This window comes from Alexandromys fortis, unplaced genomic scaffold (assembly GCF_014885135.2).
Source record: "Alexandromys fortis isolate MF-2015 unplaced genomic scaffold, M_Fortis_MF-2015_v1.1 scaffold_18, whole genome shotgun sequence".
In the NCBI taxonomy this organism is placed as follows: Eukaryota; Metazoa; Chordata; class Mammalia; order Rodentia; family Cricetidae; genus Alexandromys; species Alexandromys fortis.
Window position 1 is genome coordinate 14,263,389 of NW_026067897.1, and position 27,658 is coordinate 14,291,046.

Genomic DNA, 27,658 nt, shown 5'->3' on the forward strand with positions numbered 1-27,658 from the left:
CTATCTATCATCTATCTATCTATCTATCTATCTATCTATCTTCTATCTGCCATCTACTTCCCTATCCACTTATTGATAAATGGTGGTAGAATATTTTTGTGATATTAAAATTAATTAGCAACAGCTGGTGTTTCTTCATTCTTACAATGACTTATTATTACTGTGAAGTATATGTTATTAATGTATGTTGATTGTTATTTTTTCCTTTTCATAAGAAATGAACTATCTTACAAGGAAGAAAGCAATTATTTATTTTAAGGTAAAATATACCTTATAAAGTATTGCAGAAGCATAATTTGCTTTTTAAAAATAAATCTTACATTTCAATTTTAAAATGAACAAAGTAAAACATTAGACTGCAGGCAATTACTAAAACAAAACTATAAATGAATGACGTAGGAAAAGAAAATTTCAATTCTTACTTTTGCTTTTTGAGACTGAATTTTGTTATTGTGTAATCAAAACTGGGCTGGAAGTTTTGACCTTTATGGCTCAGGCTCCCAAGTGCTAGGGTTGAAGGCTTGTGCTGCTGTGCCTAGTTCAGTTTCACCAGAGTTTGAAATGAAAATGCCATTCTCTTCTTTACTTAAAAAAGAGAGTGTCGGGTGGGTAAACTCCTTGTCTCACAGGGATGGACCTGAGTTCAGGTCTCTAGAACCCACATCAACCCATATGCAGTAACCCCTGCTGTAACGCCTATACTTCTACAGCAAGATGGAGGTATAGATGGGAGAAGCCTAAGGAGCTTCCAGGTCAGTGCCAAACAAAAAGACATCTTGTCTCAAACAAGAAGATGAGAACCAACACTAGACGTTGTCTTCTGTCCTCCCCATGTGCACCAAGACACTGGGCAACACCCCCCACATACGTGCGCATATGCTTGTGTACCCACACATAAAAAGTTAGTAAAAGGCTATTAATTATTTTATTAAAGAAAATGCTTAGTGTTATGAGTCATCTTGTATAATGCAGCTATGATAACATTTCTAGAGACTGTGACAATACACAATGAAATTTTATTTTTATTATTATTTTAATTATGTATATTGTGGGTATGTGCCCATGAGTGCTGGTGCCCTCAGAAACCCCTGGGACCTGGAATTACAGGTGGTTGCAAGGTGGGTGCTGAGAAATGAACTCCAGTTTTTGCAAGAGCAGTGTGTGCTCCCTGCTGAGCCATTTCTCCAGGCTCCACAGCAAAAGTTGTAATACTGTGTGTGTCATGTGATCTATACATTTCTTTCTTTAGACTGCCCATAAAGAGGTATTTAGGGCTGTGTACAAATGCAGGTGATCATAATACTGTTTATGATGATGAAACTAGGAGAACCCTACATGTTCAGAAATCTAAGATTGATTACATTATGGAACACCCATAGATAGTATCAGACATTACATTAGTTCTTAGAATAATAATGACATGTAACAAATTCATAATAAACTGTGAAGTGATGGGAAGTTTTCCTTTTCTACTCTATCCTAATTCCAGAGGACATATTTTGATACCATATGCAAAATAACCTGGTGATTGGCTGTGTTGGGTATCTGGACACTTTCACAGACTTGCTGGTGACTTATTGCTATCATCCTGCACTTGGTAACATATCCCTTGCTTTTCAAATTGCTGTACTGGACCCATGTTCCTACACTGTGCCACATTCTAGCCGGCTACCAAGGAAATAACTTAATGGTTATAATCCAAAAGTGCAAGTAAAACTCATGCTGAGACAAACATGCCATCATCCATTGGATATTTAGAGAGGTTTAAATCGATAATACTAAATAGGCTTTCTTCCTAGTCATTGAAAACCCTTAGAAAAACAGTAACAAGGTATATGGTGTAGGCTTTGAAACCACACCCAGATGACAAGTCACCTTCACATGTCCTTATGTATGTGTGTAGGTTTCCACTGAAAAACTTAGGCATTGGGGGACCTGAGTCCAGGAAGTTAAAAAAAAAAGTCATATTAAGTAACAAGGTGGTTTGATCCACTGTGCAGAACTTCTGCACAGTGCTCTGCTAATCATAGGACTCATCAATCAAAATGCCTTCTAAAAAGACCAGTCAGAATGCACAAAAACATTCCTTGTGAAATAACTTGGAACCACAAAGCATCTTGCAATAACTGATATTATACCTTATATTTTACAATATTAAGTGGCCTGTGGCAACATAATTACTATATGGCAAACTCAAGAGCACACAGAAAAGAAAAATATCACCCTTGACAGAGATAAAAATAAAATGTATCTGTAGCCTATGATATTTTAAGGAAAAAAATGTGTCAATATAGTTCTCATAAAGCAAGGTAGATTGGTAAGTTACGAAATATTTTTTGCAGAAAAACAGGAGGAGTGAGGCGAACCAATCACCTCGAAGCTGAGGGCACACAGGAACGGCTTCTGGTGGAGAGTAGGCAGAGAAAAGAAGCCAGGAGGTGTGGTCAGCACAGAGCTTGCAGGTTTCCCCCTTCTTATCCCTTAAAACCCCATCAGTAAAATAGACGCACAGCTCTAGCATGCCAATATGTGCTTGCACATTCAACGCGAGAAAGAAGAAAAGCAACACAAAGGACGGGTCGTGTGTCTTGAGTGATGCAAGAATGGCTTCCTGTCTTTAGATTCCTGTCCTCATCAAAATACACAGAGACACACTGTTTTTACAACGGACAGGGTGTCTTCTTTCAAAAATGAAACTGAAAAAAAAAAATGAAGCTGCACGTACGGCTTGAGGGGTGATGCAAGAACGGAACCCGGGCTACTCTCATTATACAGTATGTATTCAGAACTGTCCCTTTGAGGGTGAAGCGCCACCTACGGTCCTCTTAATTTTCCTGGCTTGGTTCTCCAACCTCCTATTTCAATGGGACCCTCCTAACCTGCGGGTTTTTCACCATCTGTTTCTTGCGGCAAGCAAGCTACTGGCTTGTGATATCTACATTAAACCCTTTCCTCTCTGGTCCTACAGCCTCTGCTGTAGGATTCCTCCAGCCCACCATCTGAAAAGAGCCTGTCTGGGTTGTTTGAACACAGTCAACCCTAGACGCCCACCGTTCCCTCTACTCTCTCGCACATGCGCTGCAGGATCCGGTGGATGCTGCAGAAGCTGGGTCTGTCTGCGGGCAGCTTACTCCAGCACAGGCGCATGAGGTTGTACAGTTCCAAGGGGCAGTTCTCGGGGCAGGAGAGGATGTTGCCATCTCTCACATAGTAAATGACCTCCTCGTGGGCCATGCCATAGTATGGCTGCAGGCCATAGGAGAAGATCTCCCAGAGGACCACACCATAAGCCCACACATCCGACTCTGTGGTGTAACGGTTGTAGAAGATGGACTCCGGGGGCATCCAACGGATAGGGATGGCGTCGTTTTCATTAGCTTTGTAGTAGTCTGCAGAGTAGATGTTCCTGGAGAGGCCAAAGTCTGCGATTTTCACTACCATGTTCTCCCCCACCAGGCAGTTCCTGGTGGCTAAGTCCCGGTGGACAAACTTGCGCTCTGACAGGTAGGCCATGCCTGCTGCCACTTGCCTGGCAATACAGAGCTGTTCTGCACAGGACAAGGGTGGAGGACCAGGGCTGGACATCCGAGCCTTTGTGGACAGGTCACTGTGACTGAGGCTGCACACGGTGTGAGGGGCCATGCTTCGGAGGAACTCGTTGAGGTCACCATAGGCCATGTATTCAAAGAGCAGACACATGGGCTTTCCTACTGCACACACGCCTGCAATCAAAATAATATCTTGATTAGGCTGAGTCTTTCCACAGTAAAGGGCATTCCAAAATTAAAGGACCAAGCCAGAAAAGATGTTTTCCCCTCTGTTATCTTACTTCCTATACATCCATTGTATTAGAGATGTTTCTTGAACATTTTATCTCTTGGAATGGAGAGATTATTCCCTGTTTCTTTAAATCCCTCCAACTAACTAGGTATCTGGAGAGCAAGTGCAAAGTAGCATATGGTAAGTGGATTCAGGAGCAGGGGTTTGCTGAGAATGTGTGATGTAATCATTCTGTTTAGTTCTCTGAAGAATGAGAACAAGAAATACGCTGTGGGATGATGCTTTTGTACACTGTAAAGATGTCACTTGTATTGGTTTAATAAAATGCTGATTGGTCAGTAGCCAAGAAGGAAGTATAGACAGAGCGACCAGACTAAGAGAATTCTGGGAAGAGAAAAGGAAGGGATATAGTCACTAGCCAGATGCAGAGGAAGCAAGATGAGAATGCCTTACTGATAAAAGTTATCAAATCATGAGGCTAAACATAGACAAGAATTATGGGTTAATTAAACGTGTAAGAGCTTGTTAATAATAAGCATGAGCGAATTGGCCAACCATTAATTGTAATTAACATAAGCCTCTGTGTGTTTCTTTGGAACTGAATGGCTGTGGAACCAGGCGGGACAGAAACTTCTATTTACAGAAATATCTACCACATTTAGGATAAACAATACAAAAACCCCAAGATTCTTAGAGGAACTCCTTAGGTGGTTGTAGTAAAGTAGTTTGAAATTTAGATTTTTATCTTTGATGTCCATTCTAAAACAGAAAGTAATGTTCATACACACAGAATTTTACACAGTATCAGGAAGACATTTGAAAAAACCTTAACATCTTACTGTATGTGAGAAATAAATGATGAGCTTGTACCATTATGTCTGATCGGCATAGTTTCATATTACAATAAAGAAAGACTAGTTCTATAATTCAAAGGATTTTAGCTGACAATGTGCACATTAAATAGGAACTCAAAGGTTGGTCACATTTCACTGTCCCTCCTACATGATCTTCTTTGGGTCTTTGTCAATAATTATTTACCTATATCATCAGGTGACTTTGCCCTTGTTACAATAGTTGGATTGGTTTGGAAAAAATTCTTACATTAGGAAGCTTTAGACAACATATTCCTCTCAAGAAAAAGTGTGTTCATTTTGAGCCAACTGTGACTTTGAATTCTTGAACTCTGGATTCTTCTTCTTCTACCTCCAATTAGTATAGGTAGTATGAATCTTAGTTCTTGTTGGTTTTTAGCAAAAACCTAAACAAAATGTGTGGTATTCTCCTTCTTTTTTTTTATTTATTTGTTTATTTATTAAAGATTACTGTCTCATCCCCACCGCCGCCTCCCATTTTCCTCCCCCTCCCCCAATCAAGTCCCCCTCCCTCGTCAGCCTCGTCAGGGTTCCCTGATTGCTCTTTGGGTATTTTCCTTCTTTGTTACAAAAATCACATTTGCTCTATCGAGGGATTCTTTGGCTCCACCTTCAGGTTGCACACAGACCCATCCCTTTTTATTATCTCACCACTTACTCCCTGGACTGTGCCAGCATCTCTTCCTGCATACTGAAAGACACCATTCACTGTGCCCTTGTTTTCAGTGCCTTCCCTTCAGCCCTGCTCAGCAAACCAGACACAGACCTTCTGAGGGGGTGTGAATCACGTCATGCCATGGCCTGGCACTTCTTGGCAGGACTTTCTGTTTGGTTCCCATTTTACTTACATTTCAAAAGTCAGGGGTTTTGCCTTTCATTTTTGAGATTATACTGTAATTACATCATTTCCCCCTCCTTGTTTTCAAATTTATTCATTTCAAATTCATAGCCTCTTTTTATTAATTGTTATTACATGCATATGTGTGTGTGCCTGTGTGTGTTGGTGTGTGTGTATGTATAAAAGACATATTCTAAGTACAATGGTCAGCCTATTTAATGTTACTTGTCTGTATATTGTCAGGGCTGACCATTTGGCATTGAATAAGAGTTGTGAGCTCTTCCCTGAGGAAGACTATTTCTCCCCTTCTCATTATTCTTTCGTTCTTTATGTGAAGGCCTTGCGGGCTCTTCCTACAGCCCCTGCGGCATTTACTATTGAATCCAGTCTTACATCACTCTCTTAAACCATCTCCATCACTTTTTTATTCTTTCTCTCCTCCCCCTCGTGTGTACACATGCTTATGTTTGTGTGTAAGGTGTATGTGTATGTAGGTATGTGTGCACATGTATGTGCCCATGTATGGGGTATAGACACCAATGTCAGGGTTCTTCTTAGTTACTCCCTGTCTTCTCTCACTAATAGTGAAGCTCACGAACCCCACTAGAAGGACTGACTTTAGGTCCCAGGGATCCTCTTGTCTCTGCTCTCCCGGTGTTGGGATTTACAGGCATGTGTCACCATACCCAGCCTTTACATGGGTGCAGGGGATCCAAACGCAGGCGCTCATGTTGGTGCAGTGGACACTGTGCACAGAGCACCCTCTTCCCAGCCCTGTCCGCTGTGTTTTCAGCACTAGATAAGCTTGCCGTGGGGCCTGTGCCTTCTCCCATCTATCCACAGTGTCCTCTTACCTCAGGCAGGCCTTTACACATGTCCACTGAAGTCTTCAAAGATAGTATCTCACATTCCAAAGAGTCTTCCTTTACTTTGAGTTTTAAAACAAATCAGAGGCATATAAGCCACATTCATGCATGTTTACCTCTGCTATCTCCCCCAAAGAATGTAAGCTCCACAAGGCCTGATAATGTTAAAAGGTTTAGCTATTTCTATGTAATTCTATAAACTGTTCGGGAAATACTTATTAAATTTATGAATCTGTGATGAAATGGGGACACAACAATGAACAAAAATATGATTGAAATCATGATGGTCTAGTTTAAGGAAAAATAAAGTGGACTTATGACATACATTCTTCTAAGCTTTATTAAATTCTGTGATGGTGAATTATTTTCAAGGGAATTTTCTTCGTGTGGAGATGCTTGAAGCAGTTTCTAGTCAGAACAGAGGCAGCAGTGACTGAGACCATTGGAAGCAATGGAATTAAAGGGATATCTGTGAGGCACCGAGTGTCCTGAAAGCTGGGGTGAACTGTATGTCAGAAAGTGGGTGAAGATTTTAAACTAGGAAAGGAGGAAAGAGACATCCCACTGATGATCAAGAAAGACAAAGGAAGAAAAGGTTAGAAAAGGTTTTCTCTGAGGAAGCCTTTTCCTTCGGTGATATTCTCATACCTAAGAGCTTCACGATGTTTGGGTTGTCAAACTCTGCCATGAGGGCCGCCTCCCTCTGAAAGTCTGCTTGCATGTCTGCAGAGGCCTCCTCCTTCAGCATCTTCACGGCCACCATAGTAAAAGGTTCATAAGGAAGTAGGCCTGGAGCCCTAAGAGATAAAGCACAGATGGGGGTGTTTATACCCCGGGATTATATTTATTCACATTTATAGAGCCCCCACCATGCTTATGCAGCTGAGCCACCAACCAAAGGACGACGACGACAGTCGTCAACTTAAAGTTCTTTATGTCAATAGGAAATTCACTAGTTATTTTCAACATAGACTATTTTTAACAATGTGTTACTTACCAACTAGAGGAAACACACACACACACACACACAGAGAGAGAGACAGAGAGAGAGAGAGACAGAGAGAGAGAGACAGAGACAGAGAGAGAGACAGAGACAGAGAGAGAGAGAGACAGAGAGAGAGAGAGAGAGACAGAGAGAGAGAGAGAGAGCTAACATGCCCATTGTAATCCCCTCTTGTATACAGTAGATCAGTCTAACAATCCGGTGGGTTTTTTCAAGCACAGTGAATTCCACAGAGATTCCTCCCTGCCCTTTCACCCCGCCCCACACCATGGTTAACTTTACCTTGCTTGAAAGACCCTTCCAAACGCTCCCTCTCCGATGTCTCTGACGTACTCAATGTTATTCCTGGGATACTCCAGGCTGAGCAACTTGGGATTGAGAAGGAGTGGCATCCTCTGGTACATGGGGTTGGGATGGAGTCTGTCCAGCAGAAGCTCGGAAGGCAGTGTGGTGAGGGTCACGGCCGCTGACTCCCTGCAGGTGAGAGAGGCAAGACCAACAACGGCCTTTGATCTTGATCCTTAAGAAATGCCTAGAGTATATAGTACTAAGTTTGCTGAGGGCTCTGGGGCTTGAGAACAATGAAGTGTGTCACTTGGTCTCTAGTCGGGAGGCACATGTTATCACTATCTGTATCAGCGGCAGCGGTGGGAGAAGACGGGATGCAAGAGTAGCCATTTTCACCAAATGATTAAGGTCTCTCTGTTGTAAAAACTGACTCTGGTACTTGTGGCATTTTTAAAGTTCAAGTTAGGTTAATGTTACAGCCAGGGCATGGACGTGTTAGTAAGGTGACGGTGGTGTGGCAGACGCTCCCCTTCTAATCCCTAGTTCCAGAACCGAGCATGTGGGCTAAAAGGCATGGCTGTATGTGGCGGGCTTGGACTCGAACCATACCTTTTCTTGTTTTTCCACTCTTTCCTTCTTCGGCAGCAGTAAAGGGTGGCGATCGTAAGGAGGGCAAACAGGGCGAAGCTGGACATGATGGCAATGATGACCGTCATGGAGTATGCAGGAGAGACAGCGAAGGAAGAGGTGGAGGAAGGCAGATTTGGAATGTCCACACTCGGCTTGGAGGACGTTATCGGCGGGAATGCTGCAGGGAAACAAAAGTGCTTCTTGTTTATCTTGGAAACTTCCAGAATCAGTGTTTTAACTGCAGCACTCACTGCCACAGCCTGAAAGATATGCTAGGGTATCAGGAGCTCCTTGGTGAGCTGTCTGTAAAGTCCTGGATTAAGGTTCCTTTGCAAAAGAAGAGGAGACTCAGAGGAGAAATATGATTTTCTGAAAGAAATATAAATACCAGGCTTAGGCTTCTTATGCCTGACTCAAAATATGCACTAAAAATATTTTCACATAAAGAGACTGAAGGTGAGAACATCTGAGCTGAGCTTCTGCGTGTGTGTGTGTGTGTGTGTGTGTGTGTTTGAACATGTGTGTGGTGGGTTTACAAATAATAAAAATAATGGAAGAAGATGAGCAACGAAATCATTGGGATAAAAAGGAGCAGAAGTCAATTCATCTAAAACTTGAACTCTAGTCAAACTCCCATGTGAACAGGCCAATAAGATTAAGAAAACAAGTAAAATCTGCATTTGTGCTAGAATAGACAGATGCTACCCTTGCATTGCCCTGCTTGCAAGGTCATGGTGGATGTAGTTAAAAAGCCTTATTATGGATACCTTGAAATCTTCATTGCAGAGGGAGTGAAGACAAAAACCATGGAAAGAGAATATTTTATACATAACCCAAACCAGTCCTGACAGCTAAGAATCAGCTTCGTAGCCTAAAAGAAGAAGATCTTTTCCTCAAACATCTGGGGAAGACTGACAGATGTGGCTGCCATTAGGCCATAAAGACAAACCTCAATAAATTTCAAAAGCGTAAATGCACAGCTTTGTTCTCTCGCCCAAAATGCATCTAGTGAGAGATTAAATAGAATCCAACAGGATGACGAAGAAAAAGAGAAATGTGTTGCTTTTCTTTTTTAGAAGTAGAAGTAGCCATAGCTAGAGGTCAGAAAAAAGTCTTAATGGCATGTATGAAATTAGCCTAAAACTGCGGTCACTGACGAACTCATGGTTTTCTCGGCTTCTGTCACACATGAGGAGGAGAATGAATGGAATGCGAGACCTTAGACAAGCAACAGGAACTCTTGAGAACAAAAGGAAAACAGGGGACACAACAATACCTGTGTGCAAGCAGAAGTTACTAAGTTACACACACCCCAAATGACAGAGATGAGTCAAGTTCAAGTCTTTTAAATATTTAGAACATGGTCGAATGAGTGGAATTTTAATTGGATAAAGACAAGAAAGCCACAAAGGTAGCAATTAAGAAGGGTTGCCTCGACAGACTCAAAGATCAATAAAAACAAAACAGTATGTAATTATGTAATCACATTTCAAAATCTTAGAGAAAATGATAGGAATACAGCAGTTACCAAATATGAACAAAAATATGCTTGAGGAGTAGAACCGTAAGTAAGAAATTACTTTTAAATACCATTGCATAATGACAAACATGCTTGGGAGACGAGAGAGTTAAAATTCCAGTTATCGCAATACGTCCCATCTAGAGAACACACGTTTAACCCATTGCGGAAGTTCCAGTGCTAGTATGTAACCCAGAAACATTAGTATGGAAGCAAAGGGCACACGCCAACTATGACAGAGCTTCAGAAGTGTCTAAGTGAGCAGTTGCTGACTGATCCCAGTACAGTAAGAGAATACAGGTTTCACAAGTGGGAAGATAGTAATATAAAAAAAATCAAAACCACCAAAGAAAACCGTATTTCAACAGGAGCCAAAGACATTTAGAAAAGGGCATCCTTAAAGCGATGGGCTGTAAGAAGTGCCTCCCTCTGCCTACTTAGTTTGGAGTCGTGGTAGCTCACCACTGCTGGCTGAACAAAAGAAAATCTTTAGTACAAGAGTGCCCAGGGCCATGTGAAACAGCGTTCGTGAAAGTGTAGGCTACAAGGGGTGTTTATGTATGACTTCTCATTGAGGAGTGGACATAGTGAAAACTGTTGCCCACTGATGGCTAAGCAAGTGGCTTTGAACTGCAGAGGTCAAGCTTGGTCACTGCTGTGACTTTAGGAAGGCACGTGGTACAGGAAAACACTCAGTACAGCAAGAGACATCAAGACACAGCCGTGGTGGGCTTGGGGTCTAACACTGGTCCACGGTCACCACCAGCTTTCTCAGTCCAAAGGAAATCTTACAAAAGTCAGCAAATTCCTCATTCGAAATACAGTAAAATTACTAAAAGATACAGATTAATGTTACTTTTATATGTGGATTTTATAGAGCTATTCATATTGCATATAATACACGAAATAATACGATATAACTTCTAAAGTTGATAGAATCCGGAAGCATATGGGTCGTTTTTCTCTCAAAAAATATCAGAAAATTGGTTCGGTAGATAAAACCTTTGCTATACAAGAATGAGGATGAGTGTTTTGAATCTCCAGAACCCAGTGAAAAGCTGAGTGTGGTGACATGAACTTGTAATCCCAGGACTGGGGAGGGGGGCACAGACAGCTGGGTCCCAGAGTTTGCTGGTTGGCGTATCTAGCCATTAAGTAAGCACCAGGTTCCGTGAGAGTCCTTGTCTCAGAAAATAAGATGGATAGTGATGAAGACATCAATGTCTCATCTCCACGTATGTTCACACAGGTGTATCTACCCAAAATACACATGTGCACACAGACGCACACAAACCATCCACTCACCCACCCAACCCACACACACGCAAACACACACTAAATTATTAGAAAGTATATTTTAATGACGTGTGTTTTAAAGCTCCATAAATCTGAAAGATTTATTTTTAAAACACAAGAATTGACATAGTTTCACCAGTAATTCTGTATGGTTTCAAACATTCCTTCCTTTCTGGCTAGTTCTATTATGATTCTTTGATTGCTGCTCAGCAGAACAAGTTGCTCAGGTTTTCTCCAGAGCTCTGTCAGCTACCTCTCTAAACCAAATGACCAAATCAGATTTCCATTCTATTTCTGCCTTAGCCTTAATTTTTGGTTAACAAACTTGGCGTCTTTATGTTTCCCCTGTGGGAAGACGGTGACATCCGAAGCTATGTATAGGGCAGTAATCTGTATCGTCACCTGACACTAAATATGTCTATGCCTTAATCCTGGATAGCCAAATTCCAGAACTCCAAGAAACAGATTCCTGTGGCTTACAGGCTTCTCCTTCTATTGTGCTTTGTTACCGTATGCTAATAGGCCAAAGCCAGCACGGCTACTGCAGGTGGCTGCACAGGGGGCGTCATGACAGCTGAGTGGAATGAGGGTGGGGAGACAGGATTTCCAAGGAAGAAATGCATCTACTGGGTTGGAACCAAGCTGTTGGACTTCTCCCAAAGTGTGCCTGAGAGTTGCATTGCTGCAGATGGGAATTTTATAGTTAATACAGGTATCATCCATCTTTAGGTCATAAGAAGGCCTCGTATGCCAAGGGGAGTTGGTTGGCCTTTGCCTTGCAGCAAGTGGAGAAAATCACAGGAGGCTTCAAGCAGTGCAGCAACTGGTCAGCTTGGTGCATTAGAAAGACGTCTCCCTGCTGTCTATGACATCATCCCCACTGTGGCTGATCTCTAGCTCCTAACAGGATCTCCTAAGGAAAGAATCAGAAAGACATGTGTGATGCACACCGTTGGGCAGGATTTCTACCACACACACACCACCAACAAAGAGAAAAACTAAAAGCTTCTGCCCAGACAGAGAGAAAAATATATTAAAAAAATAGCCAGAAACATTAAAATACTCGCTTTCCAAACTAGAAGCTAGAAAAGCTACAATAACATCTACATGCTGGATAGAGAAATACTATGTCACTTAAGATCTTCCTGTCCTGCTATTTCACCCCAGTTACTGAGGTCAGAGGAGACTGTTGGGCGATATTCACCACCTCAACGATTCACTCTCAAGATCTCCTCTGAGGAAATACATAAAACATCTGACTACAGACCAGCTGAATCTGAAGGAGACATCAATATAAGAATAAAAAGCAATAATACAAGATATTTGATTTTAGCCTAAGTAGATAATGATGACATGACTGGGAACTTCATCTAATTCTCTAAATAAAAGTCTAGAGACAGTCATTCTGCAAGGTAAAACCTGATGCCGGGGAAGTAAACAGCAAGGGAAGAGTATTCTGAGGCTCTCCCTAGAGATTCTAAAGGTTCTAAAAGTGGGAAGAATGAGGAACGTGAAAGAAAAGCTAGGACCTGGCTTTCATAGGAAAGTGGAAAAATAACTTGTCAAAAATTAGTTTTAAAAAAATGAGTCCTCGGACCTGTCCTGCTTCTACCTCTCCAGCAGTGGCATTGAGTGTTTGCCATCCCGGTTCTCTTTCACGTGGTGCTAGGGTTGAACGTACATCATTGAGAGAGATGATTAGGCAATTAGCGTAAAGCTTACTCAACACTAATGAAAGAACAAGCCTTAATCACAGACAATTACTGCATTCTAATTTTCACCAGACCCTGTTCTCTCTGCTGCATTCAGTCCTGAACGTCCCTTCATCTTCCTACTGCCAGTGCAGGGCAGACATGAAGGTACGGACTTTGGAGCTCAACTCACAGAAGAAAAAGTTGAAGATGGGAATGTTTAGTGGAAAGAGGAAGAAACGACAAGGAGGCAGGGCACGTGTCTCCAAGTATTTTTGAAGTCCGTGCTACAGAGGGTGAGCCAAAGGAATGGAAAAACCACCAGCTATGAGAAGCTATAGAGGAACAAGGTTAGTTTGACATGGTCGAAATGTTCTCACAATTAAAGGGGTGAGTTTGAGTTGGGAGAGGGAATGTCTGCAGGGACAATGCAGAGGATGTTCTCCCCAAGGAGAGGAATCACGTGAGAGAACTCCAAACATCACTTCCAACTCTGATTCTGTGAATTCCTAGCTTTCCTGTCCCTATAAGATGGGCCCAACTAGCATTTCAAATGATTGATTAAAATATTAGTTCATTACATCTCTCTCTCTCTCTCTCTCTCTCTCTCTCTCTCTCTCTCTCTCTCTCTCTCTCTCTCTCTCTCTCTCTCTCCTTCCCTCACTCTCTCACTTCATCTGTGGCCAAAGTAGTATCTGACCATGATGGAAACTGAATTTTAGAAACAACGCATACGTTTATTGAAATGCTGCTAAGAGGATTGTCAAGTTGTCTGGATTGTTTAGAATTAGAAACATTTTGGCCAATGAGAGGAGCTTCCCCAGAACAGCATCTCCTGTAGAGCAAATCTATCAGAACAGCCAGGCAAACTTTTCATGTCAGGTCTGGGAAATTAAAAAAAGGGGGGGGGGAGTAATAGAAAACCATCAGTTGTAACAATTGAAAAATTAGAGTCTGATAATGGAGCCAGAACCAGGCATATTAGGGCTTGAATACTGGCTTAACCCCTATACTACATAGGTCAGAGAGGGGGAAGAGTCTGATGGTAGGACCAGCAGCAGACAGATTGGGCCTGAATACTGACTTAGCGCCAACACTGCATAGGACCTGGGGAGGGTGGAGGATGAGGGGAGTCAGTTGATCTGTTTCTCACACTGACTAGTATGTAGAATGGAGTGTGTTCATGGTACCTACTTCAATAGGGTTGTTGGGGGCCTCACGAGAGACTGTGCACAACCACACTAATCAGTTTGTCAGAATTGGGTTACACAGATTCTCTGGGTGCAGAAATGGTGAGAGCAGAGTTGGAAGGGACAAGGGGATGGGAGGGATGTAGCTCTCCCTTACCAGAGTAAGCCAGATTGCATTGCGTTTCTACAGAGGCTTTGAAATAGAAGGCAGGCGCACTGCTGAGCGTGCCTGGAAGGCATGTGGAATCCCACAGAAGAGACAAACAGTCTGTTTAGCGCAGGGTGATGTAAATATGGTGAAGTCATGGCATATTCAGGGAGATATTTCACTTCAGCAAAAGATGATGTTAATGTAAAACAACCCCAGAGACTGCTGAAACTCTAGCTTCTGTGTTGAGCAAGAAAAAAACTAAAGCAAAGAAAAAGGACTTTAAAAGTTTTTCAGTTGCACCTCAAAGTGAGCTAGTAATGATATTTGGGATTTACTGAGAAGCCATAAAGCAGGACCTGCAAGATGGCTCAGTGTGGAAAGGCACTTACCACCGAGCCAGATGAACTGAGTTTGATCCCCAGGACCCATATGGTAGAACTGATTCTCACACGTTGTCCTCTGGCCTGTGAGTGTATGCACACGCATGCGCACACATGCTAAGTAAATAAATGTAATAAGACCTTTTTAAAAAGTAAATCATGAAAAGAGGAATATTTGAAGATTTAAAACATTCCCATTGAATGCGACTTGGTGTGTGTATTCAGAACACTTTCCTTGCGAGAATCATCCCACTATAAGTTAGCAGAGAAGACAAGTTGCTTTTAACTCAGAGAGCACAGACATTCCCCACCCAAGTCCAGAGAAAATTATCTTTTTACAAGAGCTGGAGCTGATTTTCTCAAATGTATAAAAAAAATCTCATACGAGTGTTTTTCTAAAGTCAAGAAACTAACATCTGTAGCTAGTTTGTGCTGCTGAGTATATCAACTCGTAGCGGTTCTTTCTCTCCTGCATGTGGGTCCCGGGGACTGATCCATCAGGATTGGCAGCAAGTACCTTTACCCTTTGAGCTGTCTTGCTGGCCCTCCTGATGACCCTTCCAACATTATTTTGCTTAGCTTTGCAAACACTCTACTAAAAGGTGGCTATTCTGAAGCAACAACAATCATAAAAACCAAACGATCAAACAAAAACTAATTCCACAGTCAGAAAACAGCATTCTATATTACAGAGAAATTAAGGAAGGGTTTTTGAGGTTTTTTTTTTTACCTCAAAGAAATGATAAATAGGGAGATGAGGAACAGGATTATCTGGCTTGAATGCTAATACAGGAAATCAAACCATCACAAAATACTCCCCCAAATACATCCAATTTTATGTATCAATTTAAAAATGTAAGAGGAAGCTCAAATCCTAGATTGCACTCCACACCAAATGCTCCAGAATGTGTATGTGGGGAACCTGGGCAGCTACACTTCTTAAAGTTTTCCCACTGAAGCCAGTGTGTAGGGCAGTCACTCTGAGCCAGTGCATGGTGGCAACATTTGCAGCTACAGAAGAATCAAAGCCAGAAAGCTAAAGGCCAGTGTGAGCTACTGAAAGAGATCACATCTAAGACAATCCAGGATGCATCTCAGATGTAGAAGGCTTGTCTGACATCGAGTTGATTCCCCATCACCACTAAAAACCCCACTGTATTTGAGCGCCTTTTAAGAAGGATTGAATTTTTTCTGAGTCTTCAGATAGAAACAATGGCCCACATTGGTCTTGAAGGTTTGATTTGGGGAGGGCAGGGAAGAGTTGAGTAAAGGAATAGGTTAAATGAATGAACACGATCAAAATGTGTCGCACAAAAGTCCCAAAGAACTACTAATAAATAAACACAGCAAGAAAAAGGAGGTTCCAGTGACATACTAAGAGCTTCCTCTTTGTTACTAGTAGAATGGTTAATTTTAGAATTAAAACAAAATATTACGAAAAGTAGGATTATAGATGATCCATTGCCTTTTCATTCCCCCCCCACCTTGGTTCAAATGACAAAACGTTCTGCAATTAATATAGAATTTGTGTATAAAAATTCAAGGACTAAAAGAAGACTAAGAAAAAATTTTTTTTTAAAGTACACCTATTCCCAAAAAAAGAAAGACTTGTTACAAATGAAGATCACAAAACAGCTCAGTAGAGAAAAATGGTATTTGTTTCTACCCAAAAATAATTACATTGTATGAAATTGTTGCTGCAGAATCCAAAATCTTCAGTTAAACTTGACTGATTTTTCAAACATCTGAGGTATAAAAAAGGCCAACCATCTTGAGGAAGGAGATAATATTTGTTCCCTTCGCTAAGCATCACGTTCTAGCTGAGGCAGGGGATGAGCCCCGCCCCTGTGTGTGTGGGGGGGGGGGCTGATGACGCTCAGTGCATTCTGTTCTGGAGATGGGGAGAGTAATGTAAATAACACATGCACGAACCCACTTACAGACACAGAAGATTTCAGAGGCACAAACGGAATTACTTACTTGTTATGTTTTCTTTCTTATAATCTGAGGGGGAAAGGATAAAAATTGGTTTTAAGTAAGCATTGAGGTATCTCCTAGATCCTTGAGCTACCGCTAAGAAATGCGACTTTCCCTGCCAGCGTTTACATGAGTGACAGAAAAGCATTCAAACGTGAAGAGCGCATCTTTGAAACGAAACCAGCCGTTAGGGTAGCATCGTCCTTACAAACGAAACTCATAAAACACCATGCAGTCGCTCGGTGTGGTTTTGTGAGGCCAGCGTTTCCAAACATGTGGCTTGTTTTCTGCATGCTCTAAAAAAATCTGCACCGTTGGCTAAAAAAGAGGATTATTTGTTCCTTTACGCCATTCCTCTGACAAACTATGAGATATTTCTTAGCCGTTTGCCCATACATCCCAGAAAATGTTACACTCAGGATCCCCTGTGAAAGAAATAAAGCAAGATCCAAGCAGCAGTTAAAAGTGCCCTTTGGTTTATTTGAAAACAAATCAAATTAATCTTTACGCTAACCTAAGTGATTAGGGTAGTATTATAGGATTCTGCTGTTAACGTGTGTGGAGAGGGCAAAGCGAAAAACATTAGAACAGCCTAGAAAGCCTGAAAATGTTAGGCGCTTTAAGGACACACCTTACTTGACTCTAAACAGAAAATTTGCTTTAACTTCCAAAGTCTGGAGGGAACTCCATGTTACCTAAATAGGGCAGTCTTGTGCAGGCCATGGGATCCCGGTGCATGCTGGGAAGCCTGCTGCAGTCTGGCACCGGGAGGAGATGCATCCCGGAGCGGTAGAGTCCTCTGTGGGTCGTTCCTTCCATCGCCAGCCATTCCTTTGCACAGAACAGCTCCTTCACGGCCAAGCAGTACTCTCTAAAATGTAGAAGGGCGAGCAAGACCTGATGAACCACGGCGAGTTAAAGGCAAATTTGCAGTGAGGCTTAAATTTTGTATTTTTGAAACAGCGTCGCATCACGGTGTCTTTGCTTACAAAAGCATTTTTAAATGACTCTTTGTGACTTAACCAATGCAAGGCATTATAAAATATAAGCATTAAAAATGTAGTATACTGTGCTGTGAGACGAAATGCTATCTTGTTTAGGTTTTTTTCCCCCTTAAATTTAGAACGAATTAGATAAGAGTCCCTGATATATCATCACTTGAAGTTCATATTAACAATAAAGGTACAGGGGCTGGAGAGATAGTTCAGAGGTCTAGAGCACTTGCTGCCATTGCAGAAGACCCAGGTTCAATTCCCAGCAGCCGTATGTTAGCTCACAGTCGTCTGTAACTGTGGTTCCGAGGGATCCAATAGGCACTTACATGTGCACATACATGCGTGCAGGACAAACATTCATACACATAAAATTAAATCAGTAACCTTAAAAAAAAAAAACAAAGATACAGAAACAAAGTTGATAGTTTAAAGAGCATATGAACTAAGGAACATGGCATCACCCCAGGCCTGATGGCCTGATGGGCCGGCCTTGAGAAAGGACACCTTGAACCTGCTTGCTCTGCTCCCTGGAAGAGAACAGCGGCACCAGCAATGGTTTGCAGGAGCACCCTGGGTTCCTAGGCCAGCCCTTCCCTGGAGAGCAGAGTTCTGCCCTAGGGGTCTAAGGGCTTCCACCTGAGATGCCCAATTAGAGACAGTGTGAGGCTGTTCAGCCCGGGGAAGCTGTGGAGTGTGTAGAAGAGCTGAGGAAAAGCTAGTTGTACTAATTGGGATGGAAAGATAACATATGTTTTTGGACTTCCTGGGACAAATTGCGTCAAGACAACCCTGGGTAATTCCAAATTAAGGTTGTTAGGGCTGATAATAAGAGGAGAAAATAATTTAAGAGGGAAAATAATGGAAATTCATAAGGGCTTGGGTGCACCCCAAGCTTGTGTAGCATGAACACGCACACACACACACACTATAACACGTGTCCTACATCCCTATCAAAGAGAAAGAAAATTTTGTGTGTGTGCTTATGCACACATATATCACAGGGATCTTTTTGTGTGCAAGCCACTTTTTGATTGAGATGAATAGTTTCTGCAAATTCAGAGTATCTGCATCATAGATTGGCATCAGTGCTGGAAATGGGAGAAATTTTGTCTTTTTAATTACTTTCTTTGAATGAGTAGGAATTTTGCCAATCATTAATTTCATGTGTGGGAATGTTTTTCCACGTACATGTATGTGCACCACGTAAGTGCCTACTGCTCTTGACTATGTCTTCTTTTGCAAACGGTTGGCATACAAAGAATGAAATATTTTATGCATTTTCAAAGTTTTACCTGCAAATGGGCATGGGAGTAGGTACCATTCCTGGGTTGCACTCTTGGAAGAGATGGTTACACAGCAGAGCCTCGGCAGCCGGCCGGCAGAGTGGGCTCATAGTCTTCAACTCATTCCACGCAGTGTGGATCAGCAGCTCCTGGGTCTCCTCGGGGTCTGAGTAGGAGGTGTTGAAAAAGACCAGGGCATCCTTGGCCAGGACTGCATCACACACCTCCCCTCTGTACTGGGCGCAGTAGCCTTTGCTGTCTTTCTGTGATTTACTGAAAGAAGTGATGAGCAGCGTAACCCGTCAGATGCAATTTCTTGGCATCCGTTCTGCCTCCGCCACCCCTCACATCTGCATCACAGAAATAGGGAGAGACTGTCCCGGCAAGTGTGGTGAAATGTTTCGTCTGAAAAAAATCTCCCCATTCCCAGGAGCAACAGTGTCACCTCCAGATGCCGCAAGCTATGGAAAGCTTTGGTTACGGTCGAGAACTGAATGAATTTAGGCGTTTTTGTTGTTTACGTTATACACAGAATGATTGTTCTTGCTCCAGTCAGCTCACATACTGATTTGCACACAAATTGATAAAAATCCAAGAAAAAAATATCCTTTGTGGTGGATAACAGATGAGAGAACATATTAATTGTTCCCGTGGAAAAAGTATCAGCAGTTTTGAAAACCATCTATGTTACCGTAGCTAAGTACCCAAAATGTTTAGTACATTCCCATCTTGGCTATGTCACTTCTTTACTGGGACGATAATAACTCATAGACTCCTTGGCAATTATTGAATATTTATCATGTATAGGCCCCATCATGGGCTTCTGTATTTTTATGGTTCCCACGAGATCTCAATCACTAATGGGATGGAAAACTTCAATCATATTTCTCATTAAAGGCATGCCATTAATTGTAAATATTTACTATTAAGACTTAACTTTTCATTACCAGTCTATAAAAGATTGAGAGTAAAGAAATTCAGCAGACTGAAGTTTGTGAACTTCTAAATGCTTAGGGAACACTATTTGAACTTAAAAAGTCCACACTGTATAAATTAACACTGTCAGGTCTTTGAAACAAACCCATTAGAACAAGACACCATGCATCCAAATAAAACCATGTTTCATAAGATAGTTTCAGTTTGGATTGGTCACTTAGTAATTGGCCAGCCAAACCATTGTTATGCCAATTAGTTCATACGGGATATTTAAAATAAAAAACCTTGAATCAGAAAATAACCCACTTAGGGAAGCCAATTTGTTGTGGCATTAAAAAAAAAAAAGATGTGGTTACTGTAGCTCAGCAAAACAGACTAACAACCAACAACCAGAAGGAGCCCAGCCTGGTTTGCCAGCAGTCTCACGTATTTCTAGTGGCGTTTCACTTGTGTTTTAAGAAATATAGCTTGCCTGGGGATCAGAAAAGTAAAACAGTCACACTGGCCAGCCTTATAGACAGGCAGGCGGTAGCAGTACACACCTTCAATCCCAGCCCTGGAGTGGATTATAGGACAGGAGGAAACAGCTCTCAGACACAGTCTCTTTCTGAGATTCCTGGAGCCGGCATTGCCATTTTGGACTAAGGTCGAGGTAAGAACCAGTGGCTGGCTGCTCTGCTTTTCTGATCCCAGGCAAATTTTATTTATTAAAATACAAGTGAAATGGTACTACATAGATTTTTTTTTTAGTAAAAATGAGGGAGTGAATAAGAGCAGGAAAAAACAAACAAACAAACCCTGTATCCTGTAAAAGTTGAATGTGTCTCACAACGTGGGCTACTCATCCGGGTCCTAATGTCGAGTGCTAACTACTGAATGGAGCTAACTCTTGTTTTTCCATGAACATCACAATATAATGCACATTGGTGATTTCCCTTTAATTGCACAAACAAAACACGTCCTTTTGGAAAAAGAAAAAGACCCTACGGAAAACTAGTAAAAATGGTCTCAGAAATAAGGAATTAGTCATCAAAGAATAAAAGAGCAGAAGAGAGTTGAACAAGTTTTGAAGACTTTTGCTAGCGTACATATGTTTGATCACCTTCACAACCCAAGCATACAAATATTCACTATGTATGTATGTATGTCTATATATGTATATATAGACATATTAATGCGTAGAAAGATATATCTTATATATCTAGAGATCACCTCTTAAAAACCAGTGAACTTCCTAGTCACAGTTTTGGTAATTTAAACCTCCCCTTTTTGAAGACGTTTATAAAACTCAAATTTTACACAGCTATCTAATTTTAGATACCAGAAATGGATGCAGATTGAATTATTTAGTCCACAAACTTTCTAAATTTATCTTGAAGTAATACTAATAAAAACCCTGAATGGGGCTCCCAGCAAGAACTGGGAGTTGAGGTGAATAGAAGCCCTCTACCCCTGTGTTTTCTGTGGGCTTTCGCATTGCCCACCTGAGACTGTGTGTCTCTATCATAGTTCCTGACACATCGTTCCTGTCTTGCGGGCAGCTGGTTCTGTGACTCTTTTGAACAGTGGGGCAGAGGTCACAGAGCTCCCTTTACAGAAAGCCGACTATTCTGGACTGTTCCGGTAAACCAGCTCTTCAATCCAGGAGTTAGTCTTGCACATGATACCCATTCCTGTATTACCTCCTTACTGCAGACCTGGCTGCACACCTTCTGCAGGAGCAAGAACGGGTATTTGGTCCTAGATTCCTCCCTCGCCGCCTCTTAAGAAGGACGGCCCTGAAGTCAAACGGAACATTCATGCGATTCTTCCCCCCTTTCCTCTCTTCTAAAACAAGTCTGAATCACATCCCGAAGGACTACCTTCCTGTTTCTGTGAAGGAGGGAGCATCTCTTTCCTTTGAACTTTGTCCAAGGGCATATGCAGAGGGCCAGCTATGTCCTGTTTGGTTTCTGACATTAGCTCCTGTAGTGGAGGTAAACCCGATAGCCGTCCTTCTCCTAGGATCTCCCCTTACATAGCAACTGCCGCACTTCCCCTACAAAGGTGATGCGGAAGGAGGTTCCCAGCCATTCCCCTGCCTTCAAAGCGCTGTTGTCTGTCAGTGATTCATTCCTTTGCTAAGGCTCAGGCCAGCATGTATAACTCAAGACCTGTCAGACTCCACTCTTAAAGAAATACCCAGATTCAAAAAAGGACCTCATGATTTTTGATAATATTTTAAAACCTGGGAATGAGATCAGTTATTACTACTCATGATTACATGTACTTAAAACCAATTTAAATGTTCACATATACGCACCATGAAGGGACACCCTTTTTTCAAAGTAGCATATAAATGGCATTTTTTTCAGTCTTTTGTCTAAGAAAAATTTTCTTTTTAACTAATACAATTGACAGAAGTTGTGTATGATACTTAGACATTTACATATATCAGAATGGCTAAGTTGGATTTGTTAACACATGCATTGTATCAGATGCATATTACCATTTGTGGTGAGAACAATTCAAGTCTGTTTAGAGATCTTTTTAAAAGAATTCTCTACATTGTTATTAACTCTGGTCACCATGTCCTATGAAAGGTCTCTTCAACTTGTTCCTCTATGTGACTGAGGTCGTATCCTTCTTATTTTAAAGTTTATGCTTTTGCTTTAAAGACTTTTTATTTTCTCTGGAGAGCTATGAATGATATCTATATTTAAGTGGCTGTGAAAAACTAAAAAGACTATTTGATGACATGTGAAACTGCATACGCATCAAATATATGTCCACAAATGAAGTTTTATTTATTTCTTTTTTTAAAAAAAAGGCAATTGTACCTGCTTACCCACTTTCCACAGGTGCTTTGGGCTAAACCACCAGGGCGAGCAGTTTTAATAGTGTCTTTATGGCTCACTGAGTGAATATATTAATATCTGACCCTTTATAGAGGATGTTAGCCAACCTCCGCTGTAGCATAGCTATCAAATGTCACTTGGCTGAACTGCCAAGCGCGATGTCCTCGGTGAGGAGGACATGACCTCTCGTGCTTCCTGTGAGCAAAAGCTGAGAACTTTTTCTATACAAAATGTACTGGAGTATAAAGAAGAAGCTCTTTTTTATTAAAAAACCAGAAAAATGGGGAAAACTAATTTTGTCTTTTCCAGAAGTTAAAAGAGAGAAAGAATATGAGCTTGGGTGGGTAAGGGGGGGCAGATTCAAGAGGGCTTGGAAAACAGGGATAGAATATGATTAAGAAATATAAACTATATGAAATTCTCAAAGAGCAAATAAAATAAACATAAATATATTTCTAAACCTAACATGATTTATATTAATCCCATAGACAGTATTTCCTATATTATATATTTGTGTATAATAAGTTATATATTTTTATATACAGAAATATCAGAATTGAACTGTAAATACATTTTTGCATCCTGTATTTTTGCCCCATAACATACTATAAACCTTGTCTGTGCCTTAAAAAAAAAACAGAGTTTCTAATCAATTTCCTTTATCAGTAGACACATATAATGTTTATATGTTATATCCATGAGAGCGAGCAGTGTGCCTAGTGTTCATAAGTCTTATTATTTCATTAGAATAGATTTCTAAAAGTGGGTTTTTTTGTCTGTAGATACAACTAACTTAAGACTAATAAAAATTTCTAAGTTGGAATTCATAAAACCACTCTCACTATCTCACTATCAGCAGAGTCTGAGAGTATTTACATTATCACAAGAGAAAAGTGGATGGGGTGGTTCCTTTTACTTTTGAAACGTGGTCTCACTTTGCCTAAGCTGGCCTCAAAACTTCACCGGTCTTCTGTCCCCGTCTTCTGAGGCTTGGGATGACCTGCGCCATTTCCACATCCAGCTGGAAGTTGTTCTTTGTCTAGCGTCCATTTATCTACTAATATGCTTGAACGTCTTCATTTGAGTTCACTTCTATGGAGATGACCTATGTCTACTCTTTAAGCCCTTGGAATCTATAATTCCACTATTACGCTATCATACAATTAATCTTTCTATATAGGAAAATACAAACCTCCAGGGGCATGGGAGAGTAAAGTTGGTTTTGTGTGTCCATTTCCAAAATATTTCCAACAATAGAATACTTGGTTTTAAAAAGGCACGAAGGGCAGTTATATTAACAGGCATGGGAACGAAAGGTGTCACGTGTGTCTTCGTTGTCAAATGGCTTGTATTTTAACTCCTGTCGTGCTTCCTTCATATGCCCCTTCCTTCAGTAGACAGGTAGATATCCTAGACTTCACTGTCAAGCTCTTACGAGGCAGTATACCGCCTCTAGGAACTGCGAGAAGCACTTAATAGTTAACAATTCACCTCACAGCAGACGTTGAGACTGTATGTGCAGAGATGAGATTTAGAAGGAACCACATTTTATTGTGTGTTGAGTTATTATACGCTGTGGAATTCAAGCTAGTGTCTAGAGTTTTACATTCTTCTCACTTTCTGGTCCCCTTGCTAGGGCACTGCTGTGCAGTGGTTTTGAGCCTGAGTTCTGGAGTCTGTCTGCCCGAATGTTGATGGAGGCCTAGCATTTTGTGACCCATGAAGTCTAGCAACCCTTGCTGCATCTGGGTCCCTGTATGGAAAAGCATGAATAAAAACACCTCCCCCTAAAGTCCCTGCAATGTTAAAATGAGAACGGGTACCATAACACTAACTGCAATGGTCGTTATTGCTATTATAAATTAGTCCTTTGTACTTATTTCACACCGTGGCATTTTGAAAGCTTTTTTGGTTTGTTTATTCACCTGTTTGGTTTTGGGTTTTCCAAGACAGGGTTTCCTTAAGCCAAGGCTGGTTTTGAAATCCTATACTTCTGTTTTAGCTTCCAGTGTCTGACAAGTAGACACCACCACACCTGGTAAATTGCTTGATTGTTTTTTTCTTTTTTCTTTCATTTGCTTGTTGAGACAAAATATCATGTAGCACAGATTGACCTCAAATTCACTATGTAGCCTGGCTAGCCTCAAACCCGCTATGCAGTCCAGCCTGGTCTTAAACATCTGATCCTTCTGATTCACCTTTTGGAGGGTTGGAATTAGATGCATGAACTATGTCGGGTTGCCATATAGAGTTTTAATGAAAGTCAATTTAATATAAAACGTTATGGTTAAAACTTCTATAAGTTGATATTTATTATCTCTTGGAAAAATACAAGAAGACTTCTGGAGTTAGTCTTGAGCTTCATTCAAATTGCCTCATCTCTACCTGAGTGAGCTTTCAGTGCAAAGAGTTTCTCGGTTTCTTTTGTGAAGACAGAGGCAATCATGGTCTCTATGTGATGGGGATAGCTGGAGGATACAAATAACTTACGGAGAGCATCTGACGCATAGTAAATACTCAGTTGACCTTTCATTTTTTATCATTTTATAAAAATATGGAACAGCTTTAGACATGAGAAATGCTCAAAAATTTATAGTTCTCAGTAGACAAATCCTTGTTATGGTAAATCAAAACCACAAGTGACATGAAACTTTGGGATAACAATGAATTCTTACCTCCACTCTGGTAACAGGAGAGGAAGTGTCCATAGGAAACCACAGACAAAGAAAAAGAACAAAGGAAAAGTCAGTACATGCTCAACTTACAGTTTAACCACTAAAACCAAAGGTTCTGGGATGTTCTCTGCTTCTACTGGGAAGCTAGAGGCTACATTAAGAGGTGAAACTGGGGGAGAGTAAGACAGTACTGCCCCCAGGAGCTGGAATCATTTCAGATAGTGGCTGCCATGGGTACCACCAGTCACACGTGAAAGAAAATATCGATTTTATCAAATTTTGTGATTAAGTTAATAGATAAGGTAGACAGGCAGATAGGAAAATAGAAGAGATAGATAGATAGATAGATAGATAGATAGATAGATAGATAGATAGATAGATAGATAGATAGATGGATGGATGATAGGTAGATGATAGATATGAATATATAGATGGTAGATATTAAGAGGTATTACTGGCACTGGGATGTGGTTTCTAAATGCTAATTGTATCATTACTAGTTGGTGAAACTGAAAGAGGCAACGTGGAGAGGACTGAATGTCTATTCAGACAAAGCCGTTTACTCTTTCCCTAGAAGTCCTCTTCTTTGATTATAAAGGACTTAAAACAGAGGAGGAAGGGGAGCTAGTTGCACAACAGCAGCAGGCCATATTTCACCTGTTCCCCGAGTTCCTGAAAAAAATGGTTGCTTCTCAGTGGATGGAACGAAGCAGAAGAAGGTCAAAGTGGACAATAAGACTGGATGTTTAAACTAGAGTAGATTGCTGTATTTAACTCTTAAACGTCACCTGAGAGTCATAGAATCTACTTAAAAGTTTGGAATGAATTTGCTTCCTCAAGGGAAAAGATTTTAGAAAGCATTGTTTCTTGGTCCCTGGTAACTGGAGAGAAGTAACAGAGTTTTCTCTGTGTGCTCATCAAGTCTAGATTTCAATACACTCTCTGCATATTTCAGCACGCCGATTGCACATTGTCATCTTGGGACTTTGTCACCTCACTGTGTCCTCTTGAATTTATGAGCCATTCAAGCTTGCTGGGTTATAGAGGAAGTTCTTCCAGATGCTGTGTGCTCCACCTCGATGGTCCTTTTCCAGTTCAATGGACCACGCTTTCCAGGATAGTTTCAAGTCTTACTCCTAGGGACCCAGTTCTTCCCAACTCTAAAGTGACATCCACAACCTTACTGTCCTGATTAAAGATTACCACACTAGGGGTATGGATCCTCCCAGCTGGTCTGTGGTGGACAAGAGGAAGGTAAAGAGGTGCAGAATTTGAATAAGCAATTTTGTAGATTGCAGAGCCTAATTTCTGTATACCAAATAGCTAGTAAGATAAACGCTAAACAAAGAGCTTTGCTTGTGACTTCTCATTTGGAATTCTAAAAACAAAGCACAGCAGAAGGGTCTCCAGCCCTGATGTGGGAAGACAGCACCATTGTCAACAGAACAGCATGACATGAATACACGGACAACAGACCAAGTGAGGAAGTCTAAATCGCGCTTTGATTGTGCACACCTTACAAGAGATGCAGAGGTGGAGGTGGTTTCAGGCCCACAGAGGACACGGGCCGCTGAGGAGTCAGCAGGCTTGCCTCCAGGTCTCAGAGGAGGTAGACAGGGTGACCTCACAGTGAAGGCTACAGAGCAGACTCTGTGTAGGCATTTGATGATGGATTTGGCTGAGCTGCCAAGAGCTGTAACTCTCTAGAAAGTTCCCACAGGCAGTAAGCCATCCAGGGAAGCCTTTCGGGTTCTAGCCCAGCTAAGAGATGAAATCACAAGTTTTCCAGCTTCAGGTTCTAGATTCAAAGGATCGGAGAGCACCACTGAAGTGCAAGCCCCTTTCTTCCTTGCCATATAGGGCAGGGATGGAAGAAGGAAGAAGGGGGAACTCGAGCAAGGGATTATCACTAAAGCACCAAGAATTTGCATAACTGGGACCCTCTGTAGACTGGCAACAATAATATTTATCTTCTGTCAAGTGGAGGAAAAAAGCTAAGCTAAATCACATCAGTTTATGTGCCTGAAATATCCCTATGTAAAGGTGCTCATTCTTTCAACAGAATATTGAAATCTCAAGCGTATATTAACTAATTCTCCGACTTTAGTGCCACGTTTGAGCACTTGAAAGCCTCAATTTTATTCTGGTATCCCCTCCTCTTTTCTCAGTTACCTGCCATTGAGACTGTATTCTAGATAGCATGTCTTTTCTAGGCTCATTGAGGAGTCTCCAGCGGGGCATGCCCGCCAACCTCCCGTCACTTCCTACATGTTGATTTGCTGAAGGGTGTATCTGGCCGTAGCACCTGCTTCCTCCTCTACAATGAAGAAATGACTTCTCATTTATGGAGGATGGACTGACCCAATCCAGGCTCTTCGGAAGCTGGCTACACTTCACATTTCAAACTTGTCTCGTGACTTGCTACCTCCTTCTGTTCTCCAGCGCAGAGGT

At 41.4% G+C, this 27,658-nt stretch overlaps 1 protein-coding gene across 6 annotated transcripts in view; it reads right to left on the minus strand.

The window, feature by feature from the left end:
• Positions 1 to 984: 984 nt before the first annotated feature.
• Musk (muscle associated receptor tyrosine kinase) overlaps positions 985 to 27,658 on the minus strand; it is a 72,682-nt gene continuing 46,008 nt past the window's right edge. For 2 of the 6 annotated variants that reach the window (XM_050165754.1, XM_050165738.1), the window contains 8 exons: positions 25,208 to 25,214; positions 18,769 to 19,032; positions 17,177 to 17,352; positions 16,485 to 16,508; positions 8,257 to 8,455; positions 7,642 to 7,833; positions 7,005 to 7,153; positions 985 to 3,722 (listed from right to left, as the gene is read on the minus strand). In XM_050165754.1, coding sequence (XP_050021711.1) covers positions 3,040 to 3,722; positions 7,005 to 7,153; positions 7,642 to 7,833; positions 8,257 to 8,455; positions 16,485 to 16,508; positions 17,177 to 17,352; positions 18,769 to 19,032; positions 25,208 to 25,214 — 1,694 coding nt within the window. In that variant the 3' untranslated portion in view covers positions 985 to 3,039. The remainder of the gene's footprint in view (positions 3,723 to 7,004; positions 7,154 to 7,641; positions 7,834 to 8,256; positions 8,456 to 16,484; positions 16,509 to 17,176; positions 17,353 to 18,768; positions 19,033 to 25,207; positions 25,215 to 27,658) is intronic. The other 4 variants (XM_050165764.1, XM_050165745.1, XM_050165781.1 and 1 more) reach the window with 2 other exon arrangements.